At 33.3% G+C, this 12,860-nt stretch overlaps 2 protein-coding genes across 12 annotated transcripts in view; one reads left to right on the plus strand and one right to left on the minus strand.

Moving 5' to 3' along the window:
- Positions 1 to 3,215, plus strand: part of arhgap12a (Rho GTPase activating protein 12a) — a 54,955-nt gene extending 51,740 nt beyond the window's left edge. For all 6 annotated transcript variants that reach the window (XM_027143141.2, XM_027143147.2, XM_027143145.2 and 3 more), the window contains 2 exons: positions 161 to 266; positions 357 to 3,215. In XM_027143141.2, coding sequence (XP_026998942.1) covers positions 161 to 266; positions 357 to 531 — 281 coding nt within the window. In that variant the 3' untranslated portion in view covers positions 532 to 3,215. The remainder of the gene's footprint in view (positions 1 to 160; positions 267 to 356) is intronic.
- Positions 3,216 to 9,225: 6,010 nt separating this feature from the next.
- The window catches only part of zeb1a (zinc finger E-box binding homeobox 1a), a 32,142-nt gene continuing 28,507 nt past the window's right edge, over positions 9,226 to 12,860 (minus strand). For 3 of the 6 annotated variants that reach the window (XM_027143136.2, XM_027143127.2, XM_027143138.2), the window contains 2 exons: positions 12,596 to 12,791; positions 9,226 to 12,143 (listed from right to left, as the gene is read on the minus strand). In XM_027143136.2, coding sequence (XP_026998937.1) covers positions 11,566 to 12,143; positions 12,596 to 12,791 — 774 coding nt within the window. In that variant the 3' untranslated portion in view covers positions 9,226 to 11,565. The remainder of the gene's footprint in view (positions 12,144 to 12,595; positions 12,792 to 12,860) is intronic. The other 3 variants (XM_027143137.2, XM_027143129.2, XM_027143128.2) reach the window with 2 other exon arrangements.

The following is a 12,860-nucleotide window of genomic DNA, read 5'->3' on the forward strand; positions in this document are numbered from 1 at the left end:
TGTGTAAGGGTAACACAGAAAAAAAGAAACTGAATGTATATTATCAGCAAATTTTGAGGAAGAGCCTGAAATCCTCTTAACTTTTTTGACATTGTAAATTGTAAGTGTGTGTGTGTGTGTGTGTGTGTGTGTGTGTGTGTGTGTGTGTGTGTGTGTGTAGAAATCACAGACTATAAACAAAAAGTACAGGCCATCAAAGATCTAGTGAAGCAGCTGCCTCAGCCCAACCAAGATACAATGCAGGAACTTTTTAAACACCTGAGAAAGTGAGTATTTACAGATACACACAATACTTACACATATAGTAGGTAATTAAAAAATTATTTTGTATCTGAATAACATGTTTGTGTTTGTAGAGTAATAGAGCATGGTGAGCAGAATAGGATGACCACGCAAAGTGTGGCAATCGTGTTTGGCCCAACTCTGTTACGTCCTGAGATTGAGAACATACAAATGGCAGTTCATATGGTTTACCAAAACCAAATTGTTGAGCTCATACTACATGAGTATGAGGCCATATTCAGTATGTAATCTGTGATGTATCTTTCCCCACCCAAAAAGTATGTAAGGATATCTTCTGAAAAGATATCCATAGATTAAAACTGTATTACCATGTCTAAACATTTAGAGTCCATTTGTAAAGTATGTTAAACCAATTCTTTAATTATTCTTTATACTTTTTTTTTTCATTTAATTGGACAAGATTTCTTTTATAGTGTGATTCTACTTTATTAGTCATTTCTTTCTCGATAATAGCGCTTTCTGGAGCTTATGTTATACACTTGGATCATATATATTTTCCATAACTTAAGCAACTTAATTAAGCCTCCTGATTGCCATAAAATATAAACAAAAATGTGCTATGTAACTTTCAGTTGCAGAATTTATCATGGAATGTTAAATTATAAACCCTTATTCATTACAATATCCTGCTTATTCCTATACACTGAATGATATGCAACCTCTGTATCATTGTCCTGATATCAAATAGATCCTCATCCTCATAGATCCTCATACACCAATTTTTTTATATAGATATTTTGCAACTGTTGGTAATTAAGAATGTCTTAATGTTTTGATTAACGTAAAATACGATACCCATTTTTTAATATTTAAACCGTAAAAAGCAATTAATAAGCTGCAAAAGAATGTTCATTGTGTAAAGCAAGGGGTTAGGATGTTTAAAGGCATAGAGAGAGCATAGCTTTTTTCTTTTGCATCACTTCATCCGCATTAAATTGCCATAAAAATGGAAATTTGTAAAATGTAGTGTAACCTAACAGCTTTTGAATTTGAATAAAACTGAGAGGGTAGAAATTATAGGGATTATTTAAAACAATACGAGGATTATCTGAAATTATTAGAAATCCTTCCTTTTTTCTTTTTTTTAACATAGAAACATTGTCTTTTTTCTCCCCTAGTGAAGCATTGATCTGAACTTTAGTGCCAGTAGTATGAGCTGGAGAGAGTTTGATTTGAACACAGCAGCTTTAGATTGGGTTTTAATTGTAACATATACTTATCTTGCCTGTGTTTTAATTAAAGTTGAGGGGGGGGCATTTTTTATTGATTTTGATTATTTTACAACTTATGTATATCACCTCCCATATATGTGCACACAGGTTTGTCCAATTTAAAAGTAATGAAATCAACAGAATACAGAAACAGTACTTGCTTCAGGGTACAGCCATCATGTTGTATATATACATACATATACACACACACTCTAGGCAGAGCTTTTGGAATTACTGTTGCATCACAATCCTCGAGAACCTGCAGAGCTCTGTGTTTGTGTTGTGTTGTCACTATGGTATGCTGAAGATTTCAGGAATAGGGATTACTGATGCTTATATAGTTTATATATGTGTATATATGTATTTTTGAAAAAGTTGTCCATACTCAACTTATATATTCTTTAACTAACAATAATATAATGGACATTTTCCAATCAGGTTTCAGGAGAAACCATAGTACTGAAACAGCATTGATTCGTAAATTGAGTCGTAAATGAAATTTTAATGGGAAGAGATTCTGGGAAATGTGTTGCTTTGATGATGCTGGATTTGAGCGCAGCTTTTAACACTGTTGATCATGGCATTTTATTAGCACGTCTTAGAGATGATGTTGGTATTAATGATGTGGCCTTGAAGTAGTTTGGTTCCTACCTAAGGGACAGAAAATGTTCAGTTAAGATTGGAGATTGTCTTTCTGACACTGTGGATGTTTTGTGGGGGGTCCCTCAGGGATCTATTTGACCAACCTTGTTTTCTCTGTATTTGTTGCCTCTGGGGTTTATTTTCAGATGCCACAATATTAATTACCACATCTATGCAGATGATTTGCAATTACATTTTTCTTTGGACAAGTGTGCTGCATGGGACTGTTTCAACATATGCTTAAATGAAGTGAAGGTATGGCTTGCGAGCAATTTTCTGCAATTAAATGAAAATAAAACTGAGATTAGTTTTTGGAAACAAACAGTACACAGGAAATCTGTTTGTGAGTGAGGATTTACCACCGTAAATGGTATGTTAGGAACCTGGGTGTCATTTTTGACACAGAACTTTGTTTTGACCGACAAGTAAATGCTGTCGTGAAATCATCCTTTTATCAGTTAAGGAAGTTGCCCAAGCTGAAATCTATTCTTTCCAGAAAAGATTTGGAATCTGTTGTTCATGCTTTTATTTCTATGAGGTTGGACTATTGTAATGCCCTATACCTGGGTTTGAATGCATCTCTTATACCTTCAGTATGTTCAAAATGCTGCTGCTAGGCTTTTAACTGGCACTAAGAAGAGGGATCACATAACACCTGTGTTAATTTCTTTACATTGGCTTCCGGTGTTATATAGGATAGAATATAAGGTCATGATCACTGTGTATAAGGCCTTACATCGACAGGCTCCTGACTGGCAGCACCTGTGTTAAGGAACCGGCTACCACTGTCTTTGAAATTGGCTCCCACTTTGGGTAGTTTTAAAGGACAATTAAAGACTTTCCTATTTTCTAAGGCTTTTCCTGTATGATTGGTATGTTTTCCCGTGATACTGTGTATGGCTATTTTTGTACCTTTTATTTTACTGTTAGTTTGATGTGTTTTATTATTATACTTTTTATGTCTTATATAATGATTTTTACCATGTAAAGCACTTTGGTCCATTGTTATGGTGTTGAAAGTGTTATACAAATAAATAAAGATTGATTGATTGAACAAGATACATGTGTTGAGTAAACTGTAAATCTACCCAGCTTAAAATATTAAGTACCTTTGAAGTAACTAATTACATTTTATTTTTATAGTTCAAAGCTTGTGTCAAAGCAGGTTTACAGAAGTATGAAAATTCAGAATAAAAATTATTTAAATCCATATTTATCCCTGAAGAGCAATCCAGAGGCAACGGTGCAAGGAAACCCGCCCTGAGAAGACATGAAGAAGAAACCAGAGTCTGAAGGAAACTCAAAAATAAAGTCAAAGTGCCCTCTAGTGGCGGATAACTTCTTTAAAACACATGAATACCAAATTTTTCCACCAAATTTTTATAAATCAGTAAAAGCTTCTAGTCTACTTCTATTCTACAAGAGCACGGTTGATGAGGTTATTGACAGTTTTGGAGATGACAGTTGAGCCTATCGAATCCACACTTTCCAACAGGCACCTGAAACTCTTGCCACTTTGATGATAAAGCCATGCTGGTATGTTACTTATGTGAGCCATTTTTTTAGGATCTCTAAAATCCTAGATTTTGTGGCACAGCAGTTATGAATACATACAGAGGAATAACATTCATGAAATCAGTCAGGATTTAGGCTTCATTGTAACATCGTTAGCACCTGGTTAAAGTGGTAAATGATCAGAGTCTCCTTGCTGGTGTTTGACTTTAGTACAGCTTTTGACACTAATGTTCATACTATTCTACATGATTAACTAGAACATTTTGGTGGTTTATATGCTACTTTTTTGGTGCACATACAACCGTATACAGCTGTTCATAAATATGGTATTAGCTTCCACTGTCATGCTGATGAAACAGTTATATGTTTCAGCAAAGCCAGATGAGAGGCACCAGTTTTACATATTCTTCTATGTAAGTATTCACTGACTAATATACTTAATAGCTAACTTCTGACATAACAGAAGTAGACCAAATGCAGCCTGAAGTAAGCTTTCTGATATTGAATAATTCTGGATGGTTTTTCAGTTTCATCATGTACAGCAGTAAGACACCCTGGTGTGATTATTGACCCCAGTCTTTCACTTAAAGCCAACATAGATAATACCACTAGGGAAACCTTCTTTCATCTCAGAAATATTGCTATAGATTAGGAATATAAAGTTACTACATGATGCAGAAATACTAATTCATGCAGGTTAGATTGCTGTAATGCCTTAATGTCTGAATGTTCCAGTAGCTGCATAAGCAAGCTCCAGTTAGTTCAGAATGCAGCAGTCCTAACTTGAACCAGAAAATATAAACACGTTATTCCTATATTCCTATATTATCAACACTGCATCAATCTTGTGCTGCAGTACATAAGAGAACTTTTGTGTTTTTATGACCTGCCATGCTCTGATCTAAAGGTGTATGATGTGGTTAGAAACACTTCTGTTAAGACAGTTGATTTTGCGTTTGGGTCTTTAACATTGAATTTGACTTTGGCAGGAAGGAAAGACTTAGTGTTAAGTCTATAATGAACTCAGAAATTACGCTGAGCTGTACATTGCTCAGGTATTTTGGTTGCACAACTGTATACAACTGTAGATAGGCTAAATATTCATTTAACATAAACTTTGTCATTCAAACTCTATATTTTTAGATTTATGTAAAGCTACTTTGAGACAATGTTAAAAATTATACAAAATTAATAGTTAAGAAATATAAATGACTAATAATTCAGTTTAATTGCTTTATTAAAAATATTAATTGTTTATCTTGACCCCTATTTCCAACAAAGTTCAAGTTTTTACAAGTATAAATAAATAGACATTTTATTTTATTTTGACTGTGGTAAGTTTATAGTGTTTATATAGGGCTGTAAAGGTTTCTTTAAAATAAAAAAAAATTTCAGAAACATTTTGAAGTAACACCACAGACTTAATATTGCATAACAAGAGAATCAAATTTATTGAAGAAAATAATGAAATTCACCAAGAGTTGATTACAGTCTTTTCTGATAAACATTTTGAAGAACAAAAAAAAAAAGGAAGAAGAAAACATTAAACTGGAAATGCTGTATTTGAGAGATAAAAAAGTGTATTGCTGCTTATGAGAAGCAAGTCATTTTGCCATACGAGTCCTGGATAAACAAACACAAAAAAGACAAACACCACAGACAAATGAGCACGAATCCAGAATTTTCTAAAATGACTGCTGCTGCCATGAGGAGTGCAAAATCCATATCCTGTTTGAACTATTAACCTTCCTGTTTTCCTCAGGACAATTTTGACCTCTGCTGGAAACTTAATGTGTCATAATTTGGGTTTTCTTCCACATATTTGCCTGAAATTTACCAGGATTGTTCAAACTTATGAACTTTGTATGTAAAATTAAATTTGTCTATTTTTCTTGAACCATGTGTTTGTAACAATAAACATTGTGCAACTTTTGTCCTCCAAGATCAATTTGACTCACATTTAGTGGGGCAATAGGTCACACTTTTGCCCTTTTCAGCGCAATGAACATACATACAGACAAAAATGCGCACACAAAATGTCCACTAATACACGCACCCAAAACACACACTCATACACCACACACACACACACACACACACACACACACACACACACACACACACACACACACACACAAACACATACACAAACACATACACAAATTGGGCATTGCATTTCATTAGGTCTCCAGAAAAAAAAAGGTACATATTTGTAAATATTTCAACATTTTTGATATGCATTTGTCCAGCTGGGGGCAAAATATGATCTACCAAAATGATGCTACACACACACAGTCAAACACTGTTCAACGAATTGGGCATTGCATTTCAGTTGGCCTCTAGACAAAACAAAGGCTACACATTTGTAAAAGTTTCACACACACGTTCATATTTCTATAAAGAAGTTCAAAAATAAAATACATGTGTTTTGCAAATCATATTTGTTTCCTCTCTTATTTGTAAATTTAGTTGCATCAGTCAGCTTTGGCCTGGAGATATGCTGAGTAATGTTTGACATTTATCAGTCAGTGGTTATCCAAAATAATATTGAATAATTTCTGCTTATTTTACTCAAAAACATGGCATAATTTCATAAGGTTTATCATTCATCAAATTTATAATAAAAATCAAGGAGTGTAAAAGAAGTTTTATTCACATTAAATTATGCCATGTTTTTGAGAGAGAGAGAGAGAGAGTGTGTGTGTGTGTGTGTGTGTGTGTAGCCTGTTGTTGGTTGATCAGATGACATCAGGTGGGCAAAATAGACATTACAAGTGTAAAATAGATATTACACACAGAATGGTGATCATTGTAGACTTTTTGATTTTGATTTAAGCATTCAAGTCAATTTGGCCTGGAAAAAAACAGGTTTTATTATTTGCTGACATTAAAAATGGTCAAAATGGTTTCAAAACAATCTCCTGCCTTTGAAATATACCAGCCTGTAATTGTGCAATTTTGTGCCTCTATAGTGAAAATAGTTCAAAATTTCTGTTTTTTTTACTAAAGAAATGAGGCATTTTTGTATATAAGGTTTATTTACCAATTTTTTTTTTCAAAATATATGTTAATATGTTGGAAACAAGTTAGACTAAAAAGGTGAAATGGCTATATATATATATAGTTAATTTTTTTATAAGCAGTCAAAATAGACAAGGTCAAGTTGACTCCGCGCTCCAAATTTGTATAGGAGGACAATAGGAGGATTAAGAAGAATGTCAGATCTGCAAGTTATCCAACACCACAGACATTAATACATTGTGGCGCATGAAATGGTCAGAACTTTTAGCAAAAAAAATCAATATTGAAAATTCATAAAATAATGAACTCACCATGAACCCTTCAGACTGGCCACCGTCTGCATTGACCTATACATACAGAATTTAATTCCCCATTTCTTAGAGGATCATCATCCATTGTTCTATCAACACAGGCATGTTGAGGGACAATGTTAAAATGTAAAAAACATTTATCAAATTGTACATGTTAAATAAAATCTATATTAATCTAGAACTGCTTTTTATGTATATGAAATGTTATATTTTAAGAAGTACACCCTAATATATTTCTTTAAGTTACGGCATGGATATGCAGATTTGGCTACATATTAAATCTGTGTCTCTCAATTATAGAGTTTTAAACAAAAATGTAACTTTTAACAGAACAACAAATGTTTTACCCCACAGAATACAAATATCTAAAGATTTTATGATTTTTTGGTATTTATACTGTAACTTACATCAACTGTTACAAAGTAGAGCGATACCATTTTCCACTGCATGTGAAGAATGATGCAGGTGATGCCATCAAAGTGACATGTAGTAGTATATTAGACAGCAGGATTTCTACAAAACAAAACATTTAAACCACAGTTGATGATTTGACATGGTATGAATAAATCATAATATAATCATAATGCATCATACAACTGGAATTGAGTAGGTATTAAATTATTTTAAACTAATATGATGTCTGATTCAAGGGACGTTTGAAAATGATCAATCACAGCAGTGGGAACATGCTGATCTTATTTGTCTTCAAAATCTGTGGAAGCATTTTCACAATACTGAAGTTGCAGGTCATCACCAGGACAAAGACCCAGACTTTTGTAGCCTTTTGTAAATGCTGAAAGGTTAGACCATAATCAATGCTACCCATGGGTTAAACATTTAATTATACATTGTATTTAATTCTACAATAATTGTTTTACCATAAACACTCTCACTAAGCATGATCACTAATATTAACTCATTTTAATGATATTTTTTAACTGCTATAGGTGTGGATATAGTAATGATTCTTCTAAAAATGTATTGTTTTGCAGTGAATCTTTTGCTATAATATTGAATTTATTTCTATATATTATAAATGAAATGGGTATTTTTCATATTAAACATGTGCAGCCTTTCTTTATTTTGCTTGGGCTCAGAGTTCAGGAGGGATTGTTGGACTATACTCTACAAATTACAGCTCAGAGAGGCTGTGTTTTTTTCATATTTGCAAAATGTAACACAAGCCATTCCTTCACACAAACACACAGAAACACAAAGCATGCACATTTTCTATTATACTGTGGTTTAAATACAGTCAATTAGGGAGATGAACAAAAGAACATGGTTTTTAATACTCATTGGATAAATCTTATTCACACACACAGAATCAGCATCAACAAAACCAGAAAAAAGCTAACTCCAGACTTTAACTGGCACTTTACTCACTCAGACACAATTTAAGGGATTTTGCTATGAACATACACTACCACATAAGACTTAATATTACACGATTTTTGGTAAATGCAAATCAACCAATCCACATTTGTTCACTTTGTTCACGAATAATCATGGGTGTAGGTTGTGGTGGAATTGTGAATGGGAATACTTCCTAATATTTTTTAAAAATATTTTTTATCTTAAAATATAGAAAATAAAAATAATTGCAAAAAAAGATCAATTATCTATCTATCTATCTATCTATCTATCTATCTATCTATCTATCTATCTATCTATCTAAATCATTTGATTTCAACAAATTACACAGTGCATAATAAATGTAATGTAAGATTAAAAAATCATTTATTGTGAAAGTTTAACATGCCACTGTAATGCAGGGAATATCTGGAAACATTCTTTGCACGCAAAACATATAGTCAGATCATCTTTGCACAACTGTAAACCTGGGTAAAAGTGGGGAACTTAAATTAACACAAAGCTGTTTTCACTAATTATATATTAATATCTACTAGTTATATTGATAATTTTGGCTCAAATGCAATGAACTGGAAAGAGTGTTACAATATATGAGGAGTGTTGTTAGCTATATTACACCATATCACTATTATCCTACCTCCTTCTGATTTCATTTCACTCACTCCTCTCCACTGCACTCACTAGTTGGTTGATATCAACTTGTGCAAATGAGGCGTTTGACAATTGATTTGAAACACCAATAATCTTAATTTTTTTTTAATAACATCTACATATTTTTTAGTTTATTGTAGTTATGCAATATGGGGGTTGTGACGGTGGCAGCATTCTGATAGCTAGTTCTGATTATTGGGGTGGGGGTGGGGGTAGGGTTAACCTATAGGTTCAAGTAAAAAGCAATACCACCAAATAGTAACAGAGTTTATGTAAACTTCTGACTCAAAGTAAATTTGGTTATAGTAAATACAATTTGAAATAAAAGTCTCTCAAAATGAAAATTATTTTGAAATAACTTCTTATAGAAACTAGACAGCACAACAGACTCACAAGAAATGTGTGGTTGCATGAAATGTGTGTAGTTGTGAAAAACAACTAAGTGAATGTCAACTTTTGTCCTCAATTGTATTATCTTGTGTTTTCTTTTAACTGGCCACTGTACAGAAAGAAAATTTCATCCTAATCTTTCCAGACACACAGTCTCTAAAAATTACCCTGATAATGAACCTCACATTTAAAACTAGTCCGACCTGTATAGGACTTTAGTACAAACTATGCTGTTGTACATATGTGTGGTGAAAAAAAAGTAGAAAATCTTATCAAGTACTAAACACTGTCATTGATATTTTAATACTGATGGTAAAAATACATAATATACATGTGCATTGATGTAAACACATATTTAGAAATAATACATCACAATGAATAATACTGTAATGAGTAATGGGTAAAATAACATTAAACACACATGCACACCATTCAAGTGCACTCCTTCACTAGAATGTGTTCATTCCTTCGGTGTCAAATTGTCATTTCTTCCTTTTCCTATGACTTAATCTGACAGTAGTGTGGGGGCCACACCTTTGTTCCACTAATAGCCAATGTACTGCATTATGTAATTACTCTAAGTGTATAATAGCCAAGATAAGTAAGATAATAACTAACATAATTCTGGTATTGCTTCATTATTGGGGAAAATATTTTAATTCTAAAATTCCAAACAGATGGCAACCAGACCATTTCAAATAGAACTGTTCTTTAACCACCCTAAGATAAAATAAGCAGCCATAAGAAGGCCAGAATCAGATAAAATGTAACCCCCACAAAAAAAAATAAAAAAAATAATGATTTACTTAGCCATCATGATAAATCCTTCAACTGGCCTTATTAAATTCTTAAATAAGTCCAAATGAAACCTACGTTGTTAAAGACAACACATCTGGACAAATTTTAAAATACTTCATAAATTGTCTTTATGATTCAATTTGTTTATGGATTAGAAAAACAAAAGGAATGGCACATACAGCTTGGCGGTCTTGCATAAGGCTGGTGAGGGGTTCCCTAGAACCTAGTTCATCCATCACAATTGAACACACTAGGAATTCACTAATGCTAAGAGTGAAACGATGTGTTATCATATTACTGCATATGATAAACTGGCTCATCTTCAAAACTACTTCACATTACTTAAATACTTGTATTAATAATGACTTCAAAATTAAGGGATAAACTAGTACAAATGGTAAAATTAACAAGTGTTACTATTTTAACCTTTCTAAAAAGACATGATGATGATGCTATAAAATTAAAAGTCTATATTAGATGTATTTCTATACATACTCATTCATGGACCTCTACCGCACCCTTAAGTGAATATAATTTTGTGAAAGGGAAGGAAAGTTAACACTGGTTTTAAGTTTGTAACAAATAATTCCCTGACTGAAGTGTTTTCAAAGCAGTCATGTTCCTACAAACTATACCACAGAAAAGTGCACTTTATAGTATGTATCATCTATAAAGAATCACCATCATAGCCAGGATAACCACTTCATAAAGATTTTAGGAGTGTTTACATAGAAATTTATACAGATACATATTAAAATGAATGCCATAAATATAATAATTTAGATTTAGCTGTTTAATGGATTACATAGATCACTAAATTGTAATCGTTATAGATGATCCCATAGTATGTAAGTGCAGACTTATTTCCTTCATACAGAGACAAAAACAAACATTCTATGCTAACACTGGATGGCCTAATTAGAAAAGAAATACTGAATGGTATTTACTTGAGGCATTATGTATCCATAAATAAAATCATAAATGTACCTACAGTGCATTTCACTTTTTATCTAAAAGTTTTTACTAAAATATTGATAAAATACTGATTTCGTAAACTTCACTGACAATAAAAATGTAGAAATGTCACCTGACTGCAGATGGAACAATTCAAAGAAAGTCATCCGTAACAGTAACAAACAACTGCAGGATTTAGTAAAGTAAAACCTTTCAGCTGAATCTGGTTAGAATTTTCTGATTTGTTATATAGCTAGTTTACAGACTGCTGTAATTTTGGATTAGGCACACCTGTGATTCATACACAGTAAAACACACTTTACCACGGTCTTCAAGAGTCAACCAAGGGCTCTTCAAGCCTTTGTCTTTCACAGAGCAATAGGAGAGAAAGATCATTACTTATTCTCAATAGCGTCATTAAGCACATCATTCTCTATTGATTTCCCTAGTTCCTCATCTGTTTTGCACTCCATCATTTGCTCTTCCATGCCACATGTCTTCACCACTTCACCCTTTTCCAGAGTATCCAACTCAGCAGGGTCCTCTTCTGTCAACTGTGTTTTCTCTTCCCTCCCCAATTCCTCCTCCTCTTCATCATATTCTTCACCGACCTTGACCACCCTTATATCACTCATGTCAAATCCAGAAAAATCTTCTTCACCCTCTTTTTCTCCTTCTAGTTCTTCATCATCATCTATCTCCTCCTCAGCTTCACTCTCCCTCTCATCTGAGTCAAGCTGTGAGGGAGGTGTAGATGAAGTATTATTTGGCTCTGGGTGATCATAAACCTCCTTCTTGCAGTAGGAGTAGCGATGGTTCATGTGTTGGGAGTAAGAACCGGAGTGCGAGAAGCGTTTACCACATTTATCACACTGGTATGGTTTCTCTCCAGAGTGTAGACGTGAATGTTCAATAAGGTGGTGCTTGTGTTTAAATGCCTTTTTACAGACTCCACACTCATGAGGACGTTTACCTGTATGGTGACAGTGAAAATGGTAATTTGATACATGTTCCACAAAATACTGTATGGATATCTTCTATATTGTTTATCAATAATGGTTCTGTGTGATATGTATTTTTGAGTGTATATAGACCAGTTTTCTGTACATTAACTTTTGTCTGAGAAGAAATTTTAAACTTATAAGTAATCAATTCATGCTAACCAAAATTTGGTGCTAAACTACATTTCTATTATACTGGACTCAATAAGTTTAGAATCAATAAAACATGTCTTTGTATATTTCTTTTGGTACCATTAAAATATAAAAATATTATATTTTAAAATACATTTTAAATATATATATATATGGCCACCCTTCCTAGAGCAAAAAACCAATTGTGTTGTCTTAAGGGCGATGGGAAATCATTCTCCTATATGACTCCCTATGTATATTGTCACAGTTTGACAGTGTCCAAAACTTGTACCTGTATGTTCATATTTGTGACGTAGTAAAGAGCTGCTCTTCTGGAAAATTTTGTCACATAGGTCACATGCATACTGGCCACCATGCATCTTTCTCCGTTTCTTGATGGGGGAAAGGTTGCAGTCGTTCAGCCCATCCCACCCGGACATGGATTCATCTCCAGCATCAGTCTTCTCCTTCTGAAAAAAATGGGAAGGCTGGGCAGAAAGTTCAGGATAAGCTATGAACTTCTATGGCTATGTGAAAGGGCACAATATTGTATAATT

The sequence above is a fragment of the Tachysurus fulvidraco genome, chromosome 22 (assembly GCF_022655615.1).
Source record: "Tachysurus fulvidraco isolate hzauxx_2018 chromosome 22, HZAU_PFXX_2.0, whole genome shotgun sequence".
NCBI lineage: Eukaryota > Metazoa > Chordata > Actinopteri > Siluriformes > Bagridae > Tachysurus > Tachysurus fulvidraco.